The sequence below is a fragment of the Scleropages formosus genome, chromosome 10 (assembly GCF_900964775.1).
Source record: "Scleropages formosus chromosome 10, fSclFor1.1, whole genome shotgun sequence".
NCBI classification, from domain to species: domain Eukaryota; kingdom Metazoa; phylum Chordata; class Actinopteri; order Osteoglossiformes; family Osteoglossidae; genus Scleropages; species Scleropages formosus.
In genome coordinates, this window is record NC_041815.1 from 20387806 (window position 1) to 20413346 (window position 25541).

Sequence of the window (25541 nt, forward strand, 5' to 3'; positions counted from 1 at the left end):
TTCATTAAACTGATAACACAGTACCTGTTTATTGAGCATGCAGGAGATCAAGGAGAAGTGAGTTCAAACAGCATGAGTTCTGAGACCCTCCTTGAAGGTGGAGAAAGACTCAGCAGTTATGAGTGAGAGAGGGAGGTCATTCCACTATATCAATCAAGAGTCAGAACCAAAAATGTTTATGCTTTCGATTTTGGATGTGTGGGACCATCATGCAGGCAGAGGCAGAGAAGGGTAGCAGTCTGATTAGGGAGTCATTTTTTTTTTTTTTTTTAAAAAAAAAAAGCTCACAAATGTTTTATGAAAGTACTTGGATATTTTGCCCACTTTTTCTGAGTGAAAGTAGCACAATAGTTAGAATATTTGGGAACCTGTTGGTGTAGAATTTGACAGTGTAGTATAAATAATGGGGGGCGTGGGGGCACGGTGGGCTTGGCCAGTGCCTGCTATGTGGCTGGGTCAGGGGTTCAAGCCTTGCTTGGGGTGCCTTGCACCATGTGTTGCCAGGTAGGCTCTGGCTTGCCACAACCCTGCTTGGAATAAGCAGCTGTAGATGGTGGTTGGAATAAATAGTACAAAACATGGCACTGACTCATGTTTAAATAGTAATTGCTGCATTTTGTGTGCGAGTCGTTAGTCATGCCTTTTAACAAATTCTTCATGATGAAGAAATGGGCCATCTATAATGAAATGAAACATCCATGTATTTTAATCTACTAATACCATTTATATGTCATTTGACTTTCCTCCACATCCTGTGATGGTGAAATCTAGCAAAATCTAGCAGTCATGGAAAGCGAAAGGGTCAACTTTTATGCAATTTCGTGTCATACACACGTGTAGGTTTAGGATGTGGAAAATGAACTTCCTGTCTTTGGGTCATGAACATGTTGTGCACTGAAGGATGTGCCACGCTACTGAGGTTCAACCTTAAGCTACAAGAGTCATATTTCTGATTTCCCTATCCCATCCATGTCTTTATATTGCAGGCAAAAGTAAAAATACACTGGTTCTAAAGCAACACTTTGAAATAAACTGTGACATGAAATTGTTCAGTTACTGTACCTTTGTGGATGTTTTTTCCCCATTTCATAAATAACTGTATACACAAGCAAATGTCCTCTGAAGCAAGTATTTCATGTCTTAATTTCCTGAAAGCTGTACTTGAGATTTAGTAAGCTTTTAAAAACCTGGCTTGCAGCTAGACCCCTCTTCTTTTACTAAAAAGGAGTGGTCTGGACCAAGGAGGTGAGGAAGGGGGTTCTTCTTCTTGTGAGGTGTAGATTCATTACATTTCTCATCTTCCCATCTTAAGAAAATTGCATAAGTGTAAATAAAGGAAAGCAGAAAAGGTTATGCATTCATTGTTTATCATGCTTAGTGTGGAAAACGACCGATCTGACGTCACTGTTTGAGCTTTTATATTAATATTGCTAATTCTGAGGAATTAATTAATAGGCGGATCATTCATTCTCGTAATGGAGCGGGGTGTTAACAAGGGAAAACACCTGTTCTTATATTATTTTACCCACGTAAGTCACCGGTGAAGAATAACAACTGTCCTGAACTCGAGTCGATTATGCAGCAGCTTCGGTGTTATATACACCGAGATTAGATGTTTTTACTATTAACCTCAAGGGTGAAGCAGTGACGCAAATAGTGGAAATGTTGATTCCCAGGCAAAAAGTACAACCAGAAAAGTTTCCTCATCATGTTCTTTGGGTTGTGACGCGCTAAACTACAGCGAAGCCCGTCGTTATGCGTTCACATTGCGACACACACACGCGCGCAGACAGAGAGAGAGAGAGAGAGAGAGACAGAGAGAGAGACACAAACACCAAACACAGAAAGAGAGAGCGGTAACGGGTGAGTCACGTTTGCCTGAAAGGGCGCTGACGGAAACCGGCGCGCGAACTCCCTCCCGCGTGTTCGGTGCGCGCGAGCGCGGCGGCGGCACGGGGTTACGAACGAGACAGAAGTAAATCCAGTCCGCGGCGGAACAAACGGGTTTCCTGTTGGCCGAACGTCGTTAAATGTCTCTGTCCCCGCAGTTACCCACCTTCTCTTCAGCGAGGACTGAATGCGCGCCTCAAAGCGGCGAAAAAAAGGAGAAAGCAAAGTGAAAGGTAAAAAAAAAAAAAAAGAAAAAAGGACTTACTTTTCTTGACATGTGTTGACGAATTTTGTCTAAAAAAAAAAGTTTTCTTTCTTTTTCTTCACTTGTTGTTTGTGTCAACTCAGTCAGTCAGTGTGCGGTTGTTTCGCTGTTCACGCCTTCCTCCTGCAAAGTAGTGTAACTTAACTTAAGACAAGTAAGTGTGTGCTGTCTGTCACCGAGGCTCACATATCTGTGATGTGAAGCTGTTTTTTTTAAAAAAAAAATACAGTTAGGGTAAAAAAGATGCCAGTAGTAGTCACGAACTCTAGACAGCACGTAGGGGCGTGATGAAAAAAATATTTCTTACTGAAATACGATGATTATAATCCCGCTGAAAGGTACACATCTCGTACAGTAATAGCTGCCGGAGAATAGTTACACCACTATTCTAGCTTAAATAAAATTTAATTTTGCTTTCCTCCAGAGTGTTGCGAGTCGCCAAAGATATAAAACATGGAGCGACAGCTTGTCATGAGCAGTACCGTCCACACGTTTTCCATCCATGGTGTGTGTTTTAAATTTAATGAGACAAGCTGTTAGTGTAATAATAGTTGGAGCTGCTGCCTTTGGACTCAAAGTCGCAGGTTCGAATCTCACCTCCAGCTTTAGCATCTGTGAGCAAGGTACTTACCCTAATTGCTCCAGTAAAATTACCCATCTGTATAATGGGTAAATAATTATAAGATGCTCTGGAGAAAAGTGTCTGCTAAAGTAATAAATGTTAGTTTTTATTGAGGGTCTAATTTTTGAGATGTAGTACATGATGGTTTCCAAAGCTTTGGCTTGTACTGTACTGTGTAACTGTACCGCACACTTGTCCTTATTTCACCGAACCCGGTGAAGTGCTGCCCAGGTGTTTGGCTCTCCCTTCTGCTTCACTGTCATCCTCATTGCCATAGTGGTGGCGGCTCCACATTTTGGGAAAGGGTCCGCGCTAAACATGTGCTGTTTATTGACTCGATGCAGAATATCTCGCAGTGTTATTGTCAGTGGTTGATTTAATCTGAAAAGGTCTGATTTCATCATTCCCATCAGGACTCCAGAGAGAAACCACAAGCAAACAGCTCGCTGTAGTGCTGATAGTGTTGATCTGAGGGCGACTGAGGATAAGGGCGAGAGGTATAAATGCATGGTGGAAGAAACCAACCTTTTTCCATTTTAGTGACTGTGTAGAGGGAATGACTAAAAGCCTTCAGTTTTTGCCATGTGGGGGACCTCATGGCCCTGTTATTAATTTAATTCTCAGAGAGCTCGGTCAGGTACGGCACTGAAACGTTGTCATGGGAGAGGATGTGTCACAGTGAAATCCACATGACAAAACAGCTCAGCTTTTCCAAAAATTAAGCAAAAAAAAACATCTATTTTTAACGCAGATGGAATTTCCAAGTTTATCCTAACAAAATGCTTGTGCGTTTTCATACGTTGCAGGATTTTTATGTCTTACAATGATCAAGTACTCTGCAAAGTACATAAAAAAATGACAGTTCAGATGAGGCTATCCAGCTGATCTTGCTGGTTTGGATGTTTTCTTGTATGAATGGATATATTTTAACATTCACTCTTCTCCCTTCATACTGGAATCAGTGCATTATGCCATCCTAAGCAGTCTCATCTGCAGGAAACCATGTAGCCCTACTTGTTTAAATATTTGAATAGTTAGCCATAGTATCAGCTGTGTTTGCTTCCTGGAATCATGGCACTAATAAACTGAACTGTTCATCGGTTGTGTCTCTGAGTGATTGTGGGAGCTGGCATGGGTTCCACCATGCTCCGGTATGTTACATTTCAGATGTCTGAACCCATCTCACTACTTGTAAGGGTATTCACAGGGTTAAGCATGATTGCGTTTGATATAACACAGGCCTTTCTGTTGCAGCAATTTAACATTTTTCTTCTTTGAATATAGAATTTGAGTATTTATTGAATATGGTACATAAACTGGTATAAGTTAACTGAGGCATGTTCTGAAAATGTGTGTGTGTGTGTGTGTGTGTGTGTGTGTGTGTGTGTGTGTGTGTGTGTGTGTTTTTTAGTTATGTTTCAGGTGAGATCTTTTTGGAGGGAGTGAATTTCCTGTTTTTTAAACATTATTTTCTACCACACTGTGTCACGGTCACCACCATTACCACTCAGATCTGTCACAGGCTTCTTCTTTACTTCAAGCAAAACTTTCCAACTGCACAAACCCAGAAATCATGCACAGACACCATAAATCATAGTTGAAATGCACCACCAAACAGTATATAGATACTCCCACATGCACACTGTTTTATACACAACCGACTGTTCGGGCCCAGTGCTTCTGGGACAGGATCTGGAGTGCTGTGATACTACTTTAGGATGAGCGGTTGTGGATAGCAAGTCAGTGAGTTTGTTTTTTGGCTGGAGGCTAGAACTATGACTATGTATGAATTCAATGTTTAGTAGCCTACAGTAGCATGTTAAAACTGGATTTTTATGTAATGCTGGTATTTGAATCCTAGGGCACTGCAGCAGACTTTGATCCATCCATCCATCCATTTTCCTGACTGCTTATCTAACTAGAGTCACAGTGGCAGTAGGGCGTGAACCTTGAGTTCTGTAGAATGAAATGGGTGACAAAAGGCTCCCGATAAGGAAGGTGACTCAGGACCACATCCAAGGTCCATAGCCTATTCTCCACATGCACTTGCTATATATATATATATAGCAAGCACATGTGGAGAATAGAAGATTTACAGTGTATGATCATCCTAAAAATGACTCCTGTGTACTGTGATTAATGTTCAGCTGTGAGGGTGCAGTTCTGGCATCAGCAAATTGCTCTGTCTCTCATGCTGTTGCATGCAAGAGCAAGTCAGAATTAGTTATTCTTTCCCAATTTTCCACTTGTCACTAACTTCCTGTTGCTCAACACTCACTACAGCAATTTTGTATGTGTTCAAATTATAAATATGCTAAATTTGGTTGATGACTTGCTGTTACAGCTAAAGCATAGTATTTACTGTATTTATGTCTATCTTAAGATTTCAACGTGTTTAAACAGTTTTGAAGTTGGTGGTGATGCATTTTTTTTTTTTTGTAAAGCACGAAGGAAGAAGTGATGCAACCATCCATGTTTTGCAATAAAAAACTCATTACTGCTGTGTAGAAATATGATCATAATGAATAATATCTCTCCAGAAAGGCTGTTTACATAGAGAGCAGATGGTTTTGTTGTACAAGATTCTATGACAGCTTTGACACCTCGACTGTAAGTTCTGCAGTTGCTTCTCACAAACCCACATCCCTGCCACATTTGAGCATCATCTTTCCCCATGGCCTACTTTCTCTGCAGCACCAGCAAGGGTAATGGAAATGCACAGAGGTGGAGTGGTAGGAGCAGGGACACAAGATGAAGGAGGAAGAGGAGGAGGCGGAGGAGATGGAGGGGGGAGGAGGGACAATAGGCAAACACTGTAAAAAGCTCTGTATGCGGTGCACCTTTGTCGCCGCAGTTGTTCTCAGCTGCGTGGGTGCCACTGCAGTGGTGGCAAAACCTGGAGCGTGCTGCTTGGGTGTGGGTTTACACAAAGGCGCGGGGGTGTGCACATGTGCCTGTCACTTCACTCTCTGTGCGCTGGGGGTGTCCCTCCACATATTGTGAATTTTACTAATAAGGCTGGGTCAAAACTATTTTTTACAACTAGATCAGAATATACTGTAATTTCCATCTTTAGCACTACAGGAATGCTTCTCTTGTAGTTACAGGAACGCATTTTTTTGTTCAAACACAAGAGGGCAGCAAAAATACGTAAGTTACAGGCGCATGAACACTGGCGCTTGGAGGTGTGAACGGTCAGATTGCGGGTTGATGCAAAGGTTTTAAGGTTTATTTACTCTTTAAATTCCATGTTTTTCACATGTAAAATACCCGGTTATAGCGGAGGAAACAAGACCTGTGTCTAGCCGTTGTGGAGTATAGAGTATTTATTGATTTACTATATTTTTTGAGGCTTATACTGAGCAATGTGGAAGTGAAGTTTTTGTGTAGTGTTATTTTGAGGTAAAAATGAGTGTTAAGTGTGACTAAAATCAGTTTCTAACAGTCTTCTAGTCCCCACTCTATTTGTAAGTTGAGGTACCAGTATATTTTGAGCTACAAAGTCTTTTTACATGATATCCGGTATTTAAAAACACGTATGTTTTGAGAATGTTGAAACATGTAGGTATATGAGAATACGAAAAATGTTCCACTGTGTAAATGTAGAGTGGTTCTTTACATTTTGGTTTTTTTTTTTTCCTTGTTTTAACAAAAAAATTGCTGTACTCAAGCCAGGGAAACTGAAAATGATGGCATTTGTGGTATTCTGTCCATAACGAGATATAAATTTATATTTCTTTAAGTTAATTTTTTAGTTATTGTAACTGTAATATAGTTACAAATAAATGAATACATATTTGTAGCAAAATGAATATTTACCACATACACCAACAACATACTCCAGAAAACAGTGAATGTTTATTCAAAACTAAATTGTTTCTAAAATTAAGAGTGTAATGCAAGATTTTCTTTTTATTTTTCAGGGCCTGTCCACAGTTAAAGGACTTTAAACCACAGTTTACGATTCGGCTGTTAAAACTATACCTCGGAATAAAGCAGTAAACACCGAGTGTAAAAGAACTGCGGTAACGCTGAGGTGCGTCACGTGGTTGCGGGTTCGCTTTAAAGGACGCACTGCTCTCTTAAAGAACTTCTTCAGTAATAACAGATTTAAGGGGCGCGGCCTAACCTTCGATCCGCCTCTTTAAGGCGTGGCCGTTGGTACGGCGAGCAGGATGGGCCAATCCTCCTCTGTTTCATCCTATTCCACCATAGTGTCAGTTCGGGCGAAAGGGAAATCGGCGCACACAGTAGCGAGGCGAATGAGATTCCGCAGAATAACGAACAACGATCGGAGGGATGACCGGTTCGACCGGAACGTGGTTAAAGACAAGGAGCTGCCGAGGCTAGTGGAGAAGAACTGGGAGGTACCCGCACCGGAGTCGGGTTCGACGGGGCAGGAGAAGCCGCCCATCGGACAGGCGGAGCTCACCATTACAGAAAACCCTATCGTGGCAGTGGCAGTGGCAAGCGGCTTTGCGGACAGATGTGTCGGCGGGGACGCGTTGGATGGGACGCGCTTTGAATCCCGCGTGCTGCTCTATAGTATCGGCCATCACGGTGACGCGCAGGGCGAGGACCATGACAGGAGCGCTGCGGTCCGAACCATGGAAAGACAGGCAATGGGAAATGACTTCGGAGGAGAGGATAGGGTGGAGCGCTGGAGCCCCCAGTCGGGGGGGCGACTGTCTGGACCACAGGGGGTAGTCGTCCTTCATCCGGGGGAAAAGGAAGAGCAGATCGGGAGCATCGGGGAGAAGAGCGCGCTTTGCTCTTCGGATCATCATCATCATCATCATCATCATCCAGGCCGTGATCAGATGACTAAAGGTCCTCCGGGCAGCCCCAGGACACACCGCCCGGGCGAGAGGAGTAACAGTTCCCCCGTCGAGCTGGGAAGCCGCTCGTCTCCGTCCACGCAAGGGCTCTTCGCGCTCCCGGGTTCTCTCAGCTTCCCCGGCACCATCCCCCGGCTCATCGTGACTCCGGACCCCGGCTCCGGGCGCACGGAGACGCCTGCAGGACCGCGGGCCTCCGTTCCGGGCGACGGCGGGTTCTCCCTCGCGGCGCAGCCGGACGACGAGTCGCCGTGCTCGGACAGCGGCTGCGGCTGCTCCCCGGTGGCCTCGCTGCTGCTCAGGAAGCTGTCGAACTCGTCTTCGGCCGGCCTGTCCTCCGCATCGTCCTTCGAGGAGTCCGAGGACGATTTCACGGGCAGCGACGCGGAGCCGAGCGGTGGCCAGGAGGAGCCGCACGGGGTGAGTCAGTCAGTGAGTGCGCGGCCTAATCTTCTTTCTTACAAATGAATCATGTCATGACACGTGGGGGGTTTTTTGTGTGTGTGTGTGTGTGTGTTTCCCTCATTATTACAGTATTATTTAACACACGTGGGTCCTGGGTGCTACCAGGCCAAGGAGTGCAGTTTGATCCAACAACCTTCATGTTAGAAATTAGGGAACCATGGTAACAGTGAATAGTGCCATTGTCTCCCAGCGCCTGGATGGTGCCACAGGATGTGGGTTCAATCCCTGCTGCTCAGTCTGTGGGGGAATCATGTACATGTTATTCCCATGTTCCTGTGTGTTTCCTCCCACAGTCCAAAGACATGTGATGTGTTCCAAGTGAAGCGCCGTTGCTTTTGCCCCGTGTGCGTCTGTGTGTAATGTGTTACATTCTTTGGGTGTGTAGATGAGTGATTCGCTGAAGTGCGTCTAGCATATGTCACTTTGGGTAAAGGTGTTAGCTGAATGAGTGGGGTTGCGGTGGCGCAGTGGGTTGGACCGGGTCCTGCTCTCTGGTGGGTCTGGGGTTTGAGTCCCGCTTGGGGTGCCTTGCGATGGACTGGCGTCCCGTCCTGGGTGTGTCCTCTCCCCCTCCGGCCTTACGCCCTGAGTTGCCGGGTTAGGCTCCGGCTCCCCGCGACCCCCTATGGGACAAGCAGTTCAGAAAGTGTGTGTGTGTGTGTGTGTGTGTGTTAGCTGAATGTTGCATGTTAATCATTGTAAGTTGCTTTTAAAAAGGGGGGGAAGCCTGCTAAATCAATGTTCTTAAGTGTTGCGCCACCTGCTGGCCATATGCTGGTCTGAAGCTCTTTGGCTGTGGTGCTGCTCCTTCAGAACATTGGCAAGCGGGAGGGGCTGAACAAGAGGATTCTTGTCCAGAATAGCTGTGATTCAGCGCCACTTCATGGACGCCTCTGTTTTTTTGCGCGCCTCAGAAGCAGCCGGGTTTACGGTCAGGGACTGAGGATCCCGACCCTTTTGTTCGGAAACTCATCTGCATGCTCCCGCTCTTTTGTCATGTGTTGGCTCAACATGGCTTTGACGTAGTTTGAACGCCCACAGAGCGTATAGGACAGTCCTCGCCATTCCACTCGCACACTGACTGCACTCGTCTTTGTATGATCTGCCACTTTAGATAGGCACTTCTAAGGCACTCGTGTCCTACTGGTTCGAGTCCTTGCTATAGTGCTCTTCATCATGGTGTGCAGTAATGAAATAACTAGGTCTATGGATGTATGAGAGTGCAGTGTGGTGCATTAACTCTTGCTCTGTGTGTGATTTCACTGCAGTGTGTATCAGGTGCAGGTTGTGTCTTCTGAGGGCGTGTGCGGGCGGGCGTGTGTGGGCGGGTGGGTGGAGTGTTTGTAAGGCTATGTGAAGGCCTTAACCTCAGTCAGACCAGTGTGTTGGGTTCCAGGGTTAGGATTCTTGCCATGGTGTCCTGACATGCTGCCAGAAATGAATTTTGAGTTTGAACTTGCGCCCCCCCCCCCCCCCAACACTCAGATGACGCAGGGGCAGTAGGTACCGTAGTGCTTAGAGCGTGATGACTTGGCTTTGGAGATCGCAGGTTCAAGTCACACTTCCTGTTAGTGTCCTTGAACAAGGTACCTATCTTAATTGTTGCAGTAAATAGTACCCATCTGTATAAATAGGCAAATAAATGTAAGTAGATTAATATTTTGGGTTTCTTTGGAGAAAACACATCAGCTCGAATCGCAAGGAAGAGTGTGACTCTGTGAACTGTTGGATGCAGTTTCTTGTGCCCCAGGCAGCACTGTCCTTCTAGGCCTCCTCCTCTTCCCATCTCGCTTCCCTGGCATCTCCTTCAGCCTCCTGCGGTGTTCGTCTTCCTCCGCTGTCCTCACGGCCCATTTTCCATCCTCAGCCGCCTTGCTGGGCCTTTTCCTGCGTTAAGTCATCACATTCCTCGGTGCTCCACGCACACAGCAACCAGGCTTCTTGTAAGTCGCTCGCTCTGTTATTTCCTACAGCTGATTGACGCTTTTTCATCGAGGTTCATCTTGAATGTTTCTGAAAGTCCCAGCAGTTTCTGCCAGGCGCGCTCTTCTGTACGTCATCGCTTTGACCTCCAGAATGAACAAAAATTAAAGAAGCTACACTTCTAGTTTTGTAACCTAAGCGAAGCACTCTTGGGAAATGCACGTACACGTAAAAACCTAAAAACTCCTTGCTGATGGCAAACTGATGAAGCAGCCTGGATCAGTTGCCAATTTTCAAACCTCATACTTTCCATGGATGTCTAACGGCGAATGGCTGTGGGTTCACGCAGTGCCGCCCAGCTGAGAAATGCAAGGAATGTGAAGACCTGGAAGAGCAGGCTGCCGTTCCTAAATTAGACCCATCAAAGTGCGCATTTCCTGTACGGGGCCTGTTGGCGGGAAGTGCTGTCACCACCAGGAGTGTGACAGGCTGCCTGTCACTGCATCCGCTCACTGTTACATTACACTTACTCAGGCACTCTCTTTCTCAGAAACACACACACACACGCAGGTTTGTACCTGTACAGATTTCCTATGCCAGCCTCATTAGGTAAATATTTGTTTGTATCCTGTGTCATGTTTACATTTATTCATTTAGCAGGTGCTTTTCTCCAAAGCGATGCTGTATTTTTCTATGAGATGTGCAGAAAATACAGTGTTGAACAGCGTTTGATTTTCATGGCGTGTAAAGTACAGGTTATGAGCGGAAAAGGTCTCCCCCCCCCCCAGTTGTGCAAGTCAGCGTTCCAACACTTCTATTGTTTGTGTTGTGTGCTGCGATCTGACATGAGTCAGTTTGTGGAGAGAATGAGTGTCCTACAGTTGTGTCCAGCTCAGCAGGACAGAGATGTCTCTCTTGTTCTCTTCACTCTTCCTCCCCGTCGTTCTCTCATATTCCCACTCTGTCTCGCACAGCCCCCTCGCACACTCCCTCCTGGCCCTCGCTTGTCTGTCTTTATCACATGAATGCATTATCAGCACTCTGCAGCCTTTATACTTTAGTACGACGGCCTGCATTACTCATGCGAGCCCTCAAGTGCGTTCTTAATGTGGACGTGAGGTTTGTTGAATGGAAAAGCTCAAAAAGGAGCAATCCGCCCGTGACCGCATTGACACCATATGTACGCCGCCACGCGCAACATTCGCGGCTCGAGTCGTGTAATGGAAAATTGGGCTGAAGGTGATTCTGTTGCTAGGTGACGCTGTTGCCTTATATGGCGCACTTTTTTTTTTTTTTTTGTTTTTGGGCGCTCTCTCGCAGCTCTCCTCCCGTACTCCTGTTCTTTGTATGAGCTTTAACCGCTCGGCGCTCAAACGCAGAGCGCAGCACTGGCTCTGCTTTCAAAAAGTTTCACCTAAACGGGAAGGAAATCGAACCGAGTGCGAGACAGATAAGGCTGTCGTGATGGACATGCTGTAAGAGTGCCGTGTAAGTTTAAGCACTTCTGGCTCTCTTGCAAAATAAAGGGAGCAGAGGCCTGCCGGGTGTGTGAGAGGAAAGGGCATTTACGTGAAATCGAGCGGAACAAGGCCAGGAGATGTGCAGAGGTGAGAGAGACACCCCACTAAGGGCCTTTCTAGGGGGAATTTGGAGAGAACGGGAGCCGTGCTTGAGCTCTCCGCTCCGTGCTCCCCCCGTCCCTTCCGAGGGATGTCGCGCTCGTCCAACTGGTTTGTCCCCCGAGGCAGGGCTAGGCAGAACGGCATTCATTAAGAACTGCCACAGGGGGTGCCAAGTGACTCTGGGGCACATGGAAGAACAGATGTAGAGTGCAAAACAAGGGTGATGTAATGCGTTCTCTTCGTTTTCAAAATTCAGCATTATTTGTCAGACACGGCTAGAACAAGTGGGGTTGTGACACGTTTGGGGGGGCTGACAACCCCGTGTGTCATCCCCCCTGCCCCCTCTCCACTGAGATTTCCATCCTCCTGTGCTGGGCAAATTGGTGCTGGTTGTTGAGGCTCACAGGGAGATGAGTCTGTGAGAAAGACAAGAGGGTGGGTGGATGGTAGAGTGTGTGAGAGAGAGTAAGAGAGAGAGAGAGAGTAAGAGAGAGAGAGAGAGTAAGAGAGAGAGGACGAGCCAGCAGCTCAGACAACACGGGGGAGTGTGGTGGTTAGGGACCATCCATGCTTGGACGCTCCTGCGAAATGGAGCGTAATGCAGAGCAAGAGAGGATGTGAAGGAGCCCTGTAGGCGATACTGCTGGACAGCAGCTCAGGCTGACGCCTGAGAGACAGTTATATCAACCAGCGAGCTGAAATTAACTGAAGATACAGGCAGACAGCCCATTAAGAGGATGGGAGCCCAGTGGACGCACAGTTAGAGCAGTTAGTGGATGCTGGTCGCTCAGGAGGGCGAGCGGACCGGCGCGTGCACGTCAGCTGGCTGCCCAGGAAGTAGAAAACGCCGGTTGATGTTGGATTCGGTTCACTTGGAGCCCCTGGCGCGCTGCGCGTGGGGCTGGCTGCGATCGCGCGGCCTCTCGCTGTCCCTCGGCGTGTGTGCCGGAGCCTGTCTGCTGCTGCACTACTGCTCCGTCTCCCAGGTAGGGCTCTCGACCCCCCCCCACTATCGGGAACTTCAGCTGCTGTACGGCGTGCTATTGTGCGGAGCTGGTGGCGTTTGTGTTTTTGTGTGCGTCTGCACGTAGGGAGGAAGCGTGTTCGAGTGCCCCTCGGGACGTTGCGCGCGGATGCACGTATTTAAGAGTCTCGTCGGATGAGAGCAGAGCGAATGTATCGGGCTGGGACTGTGTTTGGTCCATCGTTCTCCAGCTGGTGTGTTTGGGTGCAGCTGCACATTGATGACCGCATAGCAGCAAACTGTAACTCGCAGTGTATTTCGACACCTGGCATTGCAATGTTTTCCTATACTTTCATTCGGACGTGTGTATGCATGCTACCGTTTAGAGAGCGTCTATCTAGACTTTGGCTCCTTCATTGTGTGTTTTCAGTCAGGTGAAAAGACACCTACACCTAGGGACAGTTGGTAGTGTAGTAGTTAGAGCTGCTGCCTTTGGACCCAAAGGTTGCAGCTTTGAATCGCACCTCCGGCTGTAGAAGCCTTGAGAAAGGTACGTACCTTGAAATTGCTCCAGTAAAATTGTGAAAATTTGGAGAAAAGCATCAGATAAGTGAATAAATGTAAATGAACCTACACGAGCGCAGGTCCGAAGCTGTGTGTTCGAATCCCACTAGGTCTCTAGAGGGGAGTTTTTTGTTTTAGATGTCACTGTAACCAAATCTTTTTTTTTTTTTTTTTTTTTTCTCTTTTTCTTTCCACAGGCCTCACAAAATCCCTTTAGCTGGGTGACTCTTGCTTTTAGCTGATTACTGTACCTGGATTACCTCCCCGGGGGTGGTATTAGCGCCAGGTTTACCGGGGAACCCTTGCTCAGCTGAGGGAGGATAAGGCGTTACCTCAGGGCTGAAGTTAGACTGAGGGGGTGGGGATGGTGCAGTTAGTGCAGTGAAACGTGACGCAGTATTTAACAAGTGATCAGGTGGACCCTAGAATGAACTCAAAATATTTGACAGAAATTTTTTTTTTTTTTTTAAAAAAGGCTTTGCCAAAGTGCTGGAGAGCTGGAGTTTGGCCCTGTCTGCCCGATGCAGAGAAAATTGCCAAATGCCTACGCGAAAGATGGAAATAGTCAACTATTTTTACTACTGGGAAAAAAAACCTGCCTGTGAGGTGTCATAAGACGTTTCTTGCAAGAAGATGTTGGATCTGCATATATGCCTGGTATTTGCCCTCATTATCCCTCATTTGCATCGCAGCAGCACATCTTTGTCTTTTTGTCTTCTGATAATCTTCCCTTCTCTGCTGCAACCAATACGTTTAGCGAGCGTACGTATCGTGCGTACGCACGGCCCTCTTCCTTCACCTGCTCTTCTCTGCTCCAGGTCTCTGTGACCTCACCCCACTGTGACACCTGAGCTCCATGAAGCCAGGTGCACCTGCCTCGTGGCCTCCGTCAGTACGCGGGCGCGCTTTCCCTCCGTGACCTAGGCCAGCATCCGGCCCTCTGCTGTTTTATCTCCAAACACCCCTTATTTTGGTGAAAAACATAGCCGCTCTGTCTGAATCAGCATTTCCGTGGAGCCTTTCCGTATTGTTTCCGTCAGCTTTGCTGTCCTCATATCTGGGTCCCCACTGGAAGCCACAACACCATCTTGGACACATGGAGGGGAACGGAGCCAAAGTCCGCCTTGCTCTTGGCCGCCACAGTCTCTGCCTTATTTCTCTGACAATTTTGCCTATTTTTTCCCCTCTGTAAAGTCTCTTTTGCGCTGAGAGGTGTCTTTCTGGGTGGGCCAGGCTCTTTTTGACCTCCTCATGTGACCACGCTGCACATGAGCCCATTTCTGTGTCTTGGCTGAGGATCAGGAAGTCCCCTTTCTCTGCTTTGTGAAAACGGGACTGTGCTGGTAAATGTTTTCTGGAGACATGACCACCGGGCTCAGGCTTTTTGTGCAATCTCAGCCTCTGTGCTCAAGCTTTTGGGCTGCTGCCATGGTGACCTGTTTGGGAACAGAGTTTCCCGAGCCGGTCCGGATAAATGGGATGTCGCATATTGAACCTTTTGTGCCTGAAATCCAACTGTTGACACAGGGGGTTGTGGTTTTGGTTGGGGGGGGATATAGTGAAGGTAGTGCGCTAATATGTAAGCTGGTATGTGTGTGCGTGCGCATGTGCACCGGAGGGGTGGGGACAGATGGAACCCTGAGTTCACCGTGTACTCTGAAATGCAGAGCAGGGAGTGTTTCTGGAATCAGCTCAAGGTTCATACTAGTGTGTGTGCACTTTTAATTTGTGAAGATCTAAGTAGACTATATCCGTCACTTATTCTCCCTGGCAGACTAAACCGTGGAGGAAGTTGAAGACCATGGTCCACTGCAATCCGTTCGTTGTCTCCTTGAAGAAGTCCTACCCCTGGGTGCAGCTAGCTGGGCATGCAGGTGAGGACCCTGTGTGTGTGTGTGTGTGTGTGTGTGTGTGTGTGTTATGGCAGAACTTTTGTGAAGGTGGTTTTGTTTTTGTCACTATTTTCTTAAGACTGTTGTTCATATCTACATACCTTTTCATTTAATAATGGTAAATGTCAGTGATATAAAAACGCTGTTCATGTACGTGTAGATGTCTGTAAATCTCAAGTCTACTTCAGTTCCTCCGTGTGTGTGTGTGTGTGTGTGTGTGTGTGTGGTAGCTGTCTGTATGCCTGCGCTCCCACACTCTGTACAGCTCCCTGTACGTTATGTTCTTCTCAGCATCCGTCCTCTCTGCCCACAGGGAACTTCCAGGCAGGGGATTATGGAAAGCTCCTGAAGAAGTACTGCGAGTGTGAGCAGCAGTGTCTGCTGAAGCTTATGGAGGACTCCCTGCGGCCCTTCGTTCCTGGGTACTACGGTGTAGTACAGCGGGACGGACAGGACTACAACCTGATGGATGACCTGCTGGCTGACTTCGACTCGCCGTCCATCATGGACTGCAAGATGGGCAGCCGGTGAGTGGTGGACAGTTTTCTTTACTTCCTGCTCCTGATGTTTTATTGCACTTCTGCTTTTATTGTGGTAATTGCTCTTATTCACAGTTTTGCTGTTTCGCTCCCTTGCTCCACCCCGTGACTTCACCCTTCCCAGGACGTACCTGGAGGAGGAGCTCGTGAAGGCACAGGAGCGGCCGCGGCTGCGCAAGGATATGTACGAGAAGATGGTGGCCGTGGACCCCGAGGCCCCCACTGCCGAGGAACATGCGCAGCAGGCCGTGCTGAAGCCTCGATACATGCAGTGGAGAGAGACACTCAGCTCCACCGCCACGCTGGGTTTCCGCATCGAAGGCATCAAGGTGAGTAGTGGGTAGTGTACAGGTTAAGGACACAGCCTTATCTGAAGGTTGCTAGTTACTGATCTAGGGGTGGCTCTGCTATGGTACCATGTAGGAAAGAAGTTTTTATCCTCCTGTAAAATTGCAGTAACTTAAATTCAAGCGACTGATTAAAAAGTGTAAAGATGGTGTATTATATCAGCTGATAGTGTTTTCTTTCAAATGTAATGGTATTTTACCCTCTGTGGGGATCTGGCCACGCTGTTCAAGAGTAACTGAACATTGTTTTGCTGTGCGACAAATCGAGAGAAACTGAACAATCCCCGCTCTCTCTCCGCATGCAGAAAGCTGATGGCACATGCAACACAAACTTCAAGAAGACGAAGCACCGAGAACAAGTGATGCAGGCTCTGGAAGACTTTGTGGAAGGGAACACTAAAGTCCTGGTGCGTGTTTCCAGGGGACTCTTTCAAGCGTTGACGGCATTCAGACCGATCCAGTTTGCCTCCACGTTTCACTTTCTCATAGTGACGGTGTCCATGTCTTTGTCTCACAGAAGAGTTACCTGCAGCGACTGCAGGAGCTGCGCACCGTCCTGGAACAGTCCGAATTCTTCAGGACACATGAGGTTAGAGCCTGGATCTCATTTCCTTTCCATACCAGTGCGTGCCCTCATGAGGATGCTGTTGTTCCAGGTGTCAGCGTTAAGAATTTACTCAGCACAGGCAACTTCAGTGCATTAAATGGATCAAAGAGCATTAGGATTTTAGACAGACCTGAAGTGCAGTATTTATACATTAAACATTATTGACAAGATGAAGTTGCCTGGTTTGAAAATGTGAATGTGCCAATGTCCAGTGTGAACAGTAACCAAGTCAGCTGATAACCTCATTAGCTCAGATATGCTGAGTGCCAGTAGGCCTTACATGGACTGCAGTATATTGATCTGCTAGGTTCTGCCAACAGCTCAGGTTTCAGTGACGACATTGGAGGTCTGCTTAGTGTGATTGTCTGAGACAAAGCACCCCTTCTGTTGCCATGGTGTTGCTATTGATTCCTGTACTCTGGCATTACTTTGGTGCTCGCAGGTGGTCGGTAGCTCCCTGCTCTTCGTGCACGACAGGACGGAGCAGGCGCGGGTGTGGATGATCGACTTCGGCAAGACGGTGCCGCTGCCGCCCCCTCTCGTGCTGGACCACCGCACGCCCTGGGTGGAGGGGAACCGTGAGGACGGCTACCTGTGGGGACTGGATAATCTCATTGAGATCATGAGTGCCATGATGCCAGCCGCCTGAAGGGGAGCAAGGGAGACAGTGGGCTGGGCGGCGAGTCGAACCCTAACCCTGAAGCAAAGAGGACGACGTGTCTGGAGAAGCCCGTGGACTCCGGCAGAAGGCCCTCTCTCCTGTCTTTGTTTGAGGATGAGAACTGGATGAGAACTGAATGAGGCAGAAGTTGCTAAGACTAAGTATTGTCCCAGATGGAGCGCACATTACTGACTGACGGTTCCTTTGCCTGGGTGGCGCTAGAGCCTCTCTGGTTCCCCCTGCTGTTGTGACAGGGGCCGAGGAGTTCCACTGCTCCTTTTGGGAGGGAAGTGTGGAAGAAAAGCAGATTCCTGCAGCTCGTTAAGTGAAATATTTTACTGGTTCAGCCAAAGTGCAACACGGAATATTACCTGTGGGAGGAAGTCACAAAGTGCTTTGAGGTCCCCGGATGAGACGCGTATTTATACCAAAAAGACTGCATGCGTGCTGCACGATCAAAGCTCATCACCAAACAGTCCAATAAGGTGTGAAAGAACAGGGGCATGGCCTGCTTTTGCTTAGGCCGGTGATAAATTCCCTACATCATTAAAGAAACGTTAAAACACTAAAGATGAGGTGACATTTGGACCCAAATGCTGAATCAAAGTGATGCACAGTATAAGTTCAGACAAGAAGTTAATGCGCTCACTAAAGATGGGGTTGTTACAAGGCTAATTAAGGAGACGCGGACTTCGCCGCCGAGGGATTTTCCAGAGTTTTCCTCAGAAGAAATCGAAGTTGCCTTAAAGAGTGTTTTATTTCAGTTTGAATCATTTAACCTTTTACCTTTTTAGATAGTTTTACATAACACTAGGACACCGGAAAAGCTGTACAGTTTATAATTTTCTGGTTCATATATTGTTTTTATTCTATTGTAAATACCAGTTGTTATTTAACAATTTCAGTTAGTTTGTAGATATGTTGTGCTTTTCTATCCCTTCTTTGTGGGAGTTTATATGAGAAGGTGTATTTTGTATTGCCGGGAATTGTTTTTAAAAAAATTTACACCCCACCAAGGGGCTGTGTGATGCACTGGAAAATGGGCTTGGTTCCAGACTCAGACCTGTTAGGATGGGATGGACTACAGTGACAATGGGGAGGGGGTGTGTGCCCTCTGAATACATCCCAGCGTGGCTTTTATCTTGCATTGCTGGCCTCAGCCACGCTAACAGGGAGATGCAGAAATGGGTTTTTCCCCCACCTGTCCCGATAATTTACACTAAGATTCTTTTGAGGTTGCGGAACTAAAAACTCTTCTCCAAACCTGTCTTTTTTTTTTTTTTTTTTTTTTTCCCTTCTTGCCGCCCCTTCACTTCCCTCAAGACCTTGATGTTACTGTCCCTGCAAGCAGGTCATATCACTTTTCATAAATGGGAAAGGCTGGTGTTTGCAAGGACACAGAACCATTAAAAAATCGAGCAATTACTTTTAAACTCAACTGCAGCAGAACTATGATACAGCGATAGTTACTTTGCCAGAAGTTCTGTTTGCAGTAAAAATGCATGGCTGGTTCCTTTTTTAATAATTTTTTATTATTGCCTATTGTGAAATTGAAGATTACAGATTTGAGGACGCTATTGCAGTGCAGGCTGAGGATTTTGTGTGAGGGGGGTTCCTAGGGTGGTGGTGGTGGTGGTGACATCATAGCTTTGTCAAAAGTATTTGTTCTTTTTGTATCCTAGGTTTTAACATGCGCTAAGTAGTTTGTGTAAATTGATCCATCTAACTACATTATTTCTATCTGTGGGATTGTTAAGCCATAATGAGAGAGATCCATGCAGTCCTCCCTCCCATTGTTGTGAGTCTGTCTGTCACAGTTCTCATTGCGAATGACCCCCCTCTAAGCTATTGTTGTAATGACAAAATGAATATTTACTCCTGGCCCCATTGACATAAAATCTTTGTTTCGTTTTCTCATGTTTTTTTCTTTCACCATCTCGGTAAACGATGGTGAATGTGAGGACAGTATCTTGTTTCATTATTGCTTAAGTTGAACAAAATGCATTACTGTGAATTCTAATTGACGGCTGTCATCCATGTTATTGTCTGTACGCATGTTTACATTTCTCCAAATTAATTTGGTTAAAAAAAATCTAAGATGATTAAATGAGTTTACCATCTGAGGCAATATTCCAGGCTTTGAGGAAGGGTGTGAGGCTTTTTCCTTAATTTTTAAATTTGTTGTACAGTTCTGTTAAGGAAGGAAAAATGAGTTTTGCCACGAAACCTGAAACTGGAAATGCTAGCCTAAGGTATTGTTCTGTGCTGTGAGCTTTGTTTAGAAAAGGAAAAAACCCTACAGAGATGTGCTACTGGATTGTTCTTGGTGACTGCCTAAAGTATTTACTGAAAGAACTGGACTAAAATTAGCAACCCAACCGGTACAGGCGGCATGTGCGTTCTTTGTTTCGGATGTAGCCCTTTTATTAGGGGGAGCGGATCTGTGTACCTTCAGATGTCAGTGTGCCAACATTCTGACTTAGTCTTCCTCCACATTCCCCAAATGAGTGTTAGAAAGCAGGGTGTTTTTATGTACATGTCCAGTGGTGTAACATTCCACAAAGTTCCAGTCTCTGGGTCTATGCTGAAATGTTTACTGAGCATGTCCTGTGTATTATTATTTTTTTTTTTTTGTTGTTTTCCCTGCACTCTGTTTTTATTGTTGCAACCATTAAGGTGTAATTGTCAGGACCGTACAGAGATCCTGTGTGGAAGTGCACTGGGATGAATGCAGAGGGGTCCCTGCTTGTTCAGATTTGTTTCTGTCCATCTGCTTTACTGTTTCAGGCCCAGTGAGTATGGATGGACTGGATGGTAACAGGTCAAAACCAAGTGTGTGTGTGTGTGTGTGTGTGTGTGTGTGTGTGTGTGTTTGTACAATGCCAATACAATAAACTGGATCTGTGAGCTAAATGGATCAAACAGCATCGCCTTAATTCTTTGGCAGCAACTCTACCTTGGAACCTGGTAACATGAGAAACCTCTAGAGTAATTCTTCTCTTGAAGTCGCAATCGAAAACCAAAGCCAGAACATTGTTTTAAGGGCCCTCATTCCATTCTCACGTTCATGTGCTTCCTGAGTCGAGGCATGTCATTGTCCTAATCCTAAAGGCAGTCCTGTTTTATTTCAAAATAGGTGAAGTTGTTACGAGACCTTCACCCTGCACTGCCTCAGCTGAAGTGTCTGCAGTGTGTGCACTTCTCAGAGTCAAACAAACTTTCAATCAGTGTAACGTTGAGCGCAGACTCATATTCCTGACTTTAAAATGAATTTGGACAAGTTAAGAGGGTAGTTTTGGTTACTGTAATTTCACTTCCACCAGTAAATTTTGATGGAAACAGTTTGGTCTTTGCTACTTAATTATATGTCCAATTCTAAGTACAGCACTGACACAATTGCTATAAATTTTCTCTATTTTGCAGTGAATTTTTACAGGGGCGAACGTTACAACTTTCATTTAATTCTGGTAGTACTGTCGGAAGGAAGTTTTAGCCACGGTTAATTGCTAAGTAGTGAAAGATATGAGCAAGCTGCAAGAGCCATTCCATTTTTTTTTTTTTATTTAGTAAAAAAGAGAAAAAACCTTGCCACCATTTTTATCTATTGCATCAGATGTGCTGCATAACACACAATACATGAAGATACCCATGACAAGAGCTTAAGGCACTCAAAAAGGGCTTCCTGTTTGCTCTCTGGCTGAGATCCTGCACTGCTTCACCACCTACGATCACAGAACTTCTGCAGGCACTGGCTGTACTTCCATTTCAGTTCTTTCACACCAAGCAAACTCATCCTTTGTATAAGAGCAGACTGTGCTCTTTCCTGCCTGCTCCTCAGTCTTTTTTAGCTTCTCTCCACTATCTTATGAAACAATCTTGGTGAGTAAACAAAAATTTAGCCTGGGAAGCAGCAGAGCAGCTGTTCTAGAGGTAGGAGTTTAAATGTCATTTCTTCAGGCCATCTCAGTGTAGGAGGACCACCTGTCCTGCCAGTCCCACTTCCATCCCCCCTTGGGGTAGTATGTAAACAGAACCATCTGCAGCACGCTTGGGATCCATCTCCTTCAGTTGAGCATTGCTCTGTGCCAGCTTTTCCAAGCCCAACAGCTGGTAATGTAGGCTCTTGCCCTGCTTTGCAAGAACAAATGCATCCTGGATCCCCTCCATGGGGCAGGCAGGGCTGTCACCAGGCAACAGGAGCCAGGGGACCACAGGATCTGGCTGGAACTCCTCCTTATTCAGACATCCCTCTTTCAGGGCCAGCAGTATCCCTTTCACAGCCAACAAAGTTGGGAAAATACCACATTCCATTCAGGTCGGTAAGGGCCATCAGACATGACAAAGAATAGTCTTCACACAGTGTGTTATGGTGCACTCGTACCTGAAGCCACAGCCCAGTGAGCTCTATGGCCACGGCGCTGACATGGCTCGTGGTTGAAGTCTTCATCATAGCTGCGCAGCCGGCGTCAAGGACTGAAACTGGAAGGTTTCAGCACCCAGGAGCAGCACGGAATTTTGAATTGTACTTTTTTGTCACAGATTTTTATATTTTCTTCTGCTCGTACCTGTACCTGCTGTCAGTACTGTGCAGTATCCATTCATGCACATCCTGCAAAAAGTAATTATTTGACACACTGAGCAAGATACCTGGCTGTGTTGTGCTGTGCTCTGGGGAATGCACAGTCTGTGGCACTATGAGAAGGAAGAAAGATAATGTAACGCTTGCTGAAATGCTGGAGCACAACACTCCATGTATTCTTGCGCCACGCTTTGGAAGGCCATAGGACAGAAGTGATGAAAAAGGTAAAATGAAAGATACGGAATGAGAACTGGCTTTCCGCTGGCAAGGTGTTTCAGGATGAGGCCAAAGTTGGGCCCACTCATACCTCCTGTCAGTCGCTCCGCACGGCAGCCACACATCTCCTCGGCCAGCAAAGCCATGTCATGGGCTACAACACACCCAACACATTTGCCTTCACAGTTAAAACATTGAAAGCTATCCTCTGATTAATGTCCTGTACTCACGGGCAGGAACCAAAGAGGTCACAAAATACCTGAGAAGATCTCCCCTTGAGCAGTGTACCCTCTTTCCTTCGCTACCTTCACTATCCTCTCTATGGATAGCTCTGTGGGGGATTGCAGCAGATGGGCTGCCATCCACAAGGCAACCAGGCCACACCTGTGGAGCATGGCACAAGATCCATACTTTACTATTAATATCATGACCAACGCCTGATGATGTCTTTAATATTCATATTTTATCACTATAACAATTTAAAATTAATATGCATGTTGACTATTTTCAATGGTTCACAATGATAAAATAATCAAGCTGATGTAGCACCACATACCAGGTACACAAAGCATTTAGGAATAATGTGTTCAAACAAGTGTTTAGGAAAAATAATCACTGGTACTAATTATATCCTAAAATATGAAAGTGGGTGACTACGTCAGTCTTCACACAATATACTTGGTAAACGGACTGTGGACGATTCTGTAGGACTTACTGGGGTCCATCCTGGATGAGGGAAGGGACATACTTGTTGAAGAGCACCCACTGCAGGTGTTTCCTGAAACTGCAATCAATATACTTGACTAAATCACAAGACAATGACACAAACCTATGGATATTTGTCTTAAGTAGCCACTGACAACTTGAGAAATTTTTGGTGAGGATGAAACAGGTACAGGGCATGGTTTGCAGGTGGGGGGGGGGGGGAGTCTGCTGTTTCTCCATTGCTGGATGGCCACTTGATCACCACAATGATAAAGAGGGGGGTGGTGCGAGAGAAGGTGGGTTTGATCCGCGCTTAGTCGGTGTGGAGTTTGCATGTTCTCCCCGTGTCTGCGTGGGTTTCCTCTGGGTGCTCTGGTTTCTCCCCACACTCCAAAGCCATGCTGTTCAGGTTCCCCCATAGTGTGTGAGTGTCACAGAGGGAGTGTGTTTCACTGATGTATGAATTAGTGACCCAGTGTAAGTAGTGTATCTAGCAGTCTAAGTCAGTGCGGTGAATAAGGTGTGTGGGCTGGTAACACTACATAGAGTTCATTGGAAGTTGCTTTGGAGAAAAGTGTCTGCTAAGTGAATAAATGTAAATGTAAGTACATTGTTTATGACTTATATTTATTGAAGTTATCTAAAGGGGGTGTGGTGATGCAGTGGGTTTGACCAGGTCCTGCTCTCTGGTAGGTGTGTGGTTCAAGTCCCGCTTGGGGTGCCTTGTGGCGGCCTGGTGTCCCGTCCTGGGTGTGTCTGCTCCCCCCAGCCTTACGCCTTCTGTTGCCGGGTGAGGCTCCAGCTCACCGGGACCCCACTTGGGACAAGCAGTTTTAGTCAGTGCATGTGTGTAGTTATCTATTCACCTTTTTGACTTCTTTTGCCCCATATTTTAGTTACAAGTTCAATATAGAAAGCCTCTGGCAAATATGAGCTATACTAGATGGTTTGTGGCAGTCCCTTACTCTAGTGAGCCAGGGCGGCTCGTTCATGCGCCTGGGCGTTTTGAGTCCTCTGGCAGGAGTATTTATGACACAGCCCGATTTGCAACTGATTTTTTATTTTGAGCCAACATACCAAAAAATTATGCACCTTTATGCACCTACTCGAGCAATGAACATCATTGAATCAAGTGGAAAGTAACAAACTAGGTTTACTTAAGAGGCACATGTCTGCAGCCATGTCTCTTCTCTCCTAATGTAATGCACAAATTGTGTTTTGCTGAGAGGTACGTCGCTTGGGAGAAAAGCGTCTGCTGAATGAATAAATGTAAATGTCACACACACTCTAAAGGCAAGTTAGAGTCACAAAACATCCCTTCATGACATTCACAGTCATGAAACGCATGCCTCTAAAGTGTGGGGAGGAAGCCCTCGCAAAGACGGGCGGGACAGGCAAACCCCACACAGGCCGAGTCACATTTGAACCCTCATCCGGACCCGGAGCCCAGAAGGGCGAGGCACCAGCGCTACCCGCCGTGCCTCCCTGCTGTTCAAATTCCTGAAGCTGTTTGGTTTTAAAGGGCTGACACACCAGCGCAAACCCTCCGCGGAAGGTGGAACCCTCACCTGCTCTCTCTTTTAACGAGCACGAGGCGGGCCTCCTCGTGGTCTCCCTCTACAGCGGAGCGTCCTTCCGCGATGGCCTGGTACAGCTTCTTCTTGCTGGGCCACAGAGGAGCCGCTGGCCATGCCAGAGCTGGACAGGGAGGAGGAGGAGGAGGTGGAAGCAATGCCGGATGCTCGCTTGTCATTCCTTCCTGTTTCCAAACTACTGTGGCTGCTGGGGAGACATTTTTAAAGTCACTTACAGTTTAAAATTACATCACCAAAACACTATAATAAGAGAGAGAGGCAAGAAGTAGCATAGTGGTTAGCGTTACTGCCTTTGGATCCAAAGGTTGCAGGTTCGATCCACACGTCCGGCTGTAAGTGTAATACCCTCGAGCAAGGTACTTACCCTCAATTGCTCCAGTAAAATTACCCCGCTGTATAAACGGATAAATAACTGTAACTTTGGCATTATTATACGTTGCGTTAAGTGTCAGATAGAATGTAAAAGAGATGAGAATGATCTGAAGCCTCGGGACATAGCAAAACGAAAAACTTCAGGTGCCGAAAGGTACAGGAGGGTGTACTGAACGTAAGTAAAGCGGTGTTTTGTTGTTTGTTTTTTTTTTTTTTTTAAAAAAAGGGGCTGTAACAAGGACTAAAACACAGCGAAAGATAGTAGGGAGTTGGAAGCGGCATAAGGTGAAGAAGCGGAGTTTCTGGTGCAGCGTAACATCGTGACCGCAGATCATTTCCTTCCTTTCTCACTCTCTCCGTGTCTGCAAAACCCACATATCTTATATGACATTGTGTGTGTTTTAACCCTCCTAAAATGATCATATAGTCATATAGAAATGCATGCAAGCAAGGCGCCCAGCTTAGTCTTCACTTGGAAAACTATTTAGGTAACAAGAGCAGGGGCAAAACCAGCCGACTAAATATGCGTAAAACTGTCCACAAAACGTGTCTTAAACACGTGTGCAAAAGCGGGTTTAAAAGGAAAAGCCACGTTTCCACATACCCTGGACGCGCTTTCCAAACCGAACGAACACAGGCTCTTCGTATCCTTTCCATATAAGGTTATCTGTCTTCGATAACACATTTACATAATCACAAATTAACTTTTACCATTCAGCCATACATTTTCATAGATTCCAATACTCGCTACGAGCTAATTATGCCGGATATCATACTTAAATCCTCTCTTATAATTCCTTATAAAAAGGAAGAAGAACCGATGACACCGATGTTACGGCATCCAATCGGACAAGTATTTGTGTAACGCCGGATGT

The 25541-nt window shown here is 46.3% G+C and overlaps 2 protein-coding genes across 6 annotated transcripts; one reads left to right on the forward strand and one right to left on the reverse strand.

Annotated features, from left to right (window-relative positions):
* Positions 1-1788: 1788 nt before the first annotated feature.
* LOC108932170 (inositol-trisphosphate 3-kinase C-like) lies at positions 1789-20053 on the forward strand. 3 transcript variants are annotated; one of them, XM_029255400.1, is made up of 8 exons: positions 1789-2123; positions 6701-8047; positions 14928-15027; positions 15359-15572; positions 15709-15913; positions 16237-16338; positions 16449-16520; positions 16981-20053. In XM_029255400.1, exons 2-8 carry the CDS (start codon positions 6953-6955, stop codon positions 17185-17187), a joined length of 1995 nt encoding a protein of 664 aa, XP_029111233.1. In that variant the 5' UTR covers positions 1789-2123; positions 6701-6952; the 3' UTR covers positions 17188-20053. The 3 variants fall into 3 exon arrangements, with proteins under 3 accessions (XP_029111233.1, XP_029111234.1, XP_029111235.1); XM_029255401.1 differs by having other exon boundaries at positions 1790-2123; positions 6701-8035; XM_029255402.1 differs by lacking the exons at positions 1789-2123; positions 6701-8047 and adding an exon at positions 12122-12611.
* A 557-nt stretch (positions 20054-20610) lies between these two features.
* Positions 20611-25514, reverse strand: actmap (actin maturation protease). 3 transcript variants are annotated; one of them, XM_018748542.2, is made up of 8 exons: positions 25443-25514; positions 25271-25337; positions 24268-24481; positions 22710-22778; positions 22254-22378; positions 22019-22148; positions 21581-21651; positions 20614-21470 (listed from the first exon to the last, which is right to left on the reverse strand). In XM_018748542.2, exons 3-8 carry the CDS (start codon positions 24450-24452, stop codon positions 21163-21165), a joined length of 888 nt encoding a protein of 295 aa, XP_018604058.1. In that variant the 5' UTR covers positions 24453-24481; positions 25271-25337; positions 25443-25514; the 3' UTR covers positions 20614-21162. The 3 variants fall into 3 exon arrangements, with proteins under 3 accessions (XP_018604059.1, XP_018604058.1, XP_018604057.1); XM_018748543.2 differs by having other exon boundaries at positions 20611-21470; positions 24268-24478; positions 25271-25503; XM_018748541.2 differs by having other exon boundaries at positions 25271-25503.
* Positions 25515-25541: the final 27 nt, after the last annotated feature.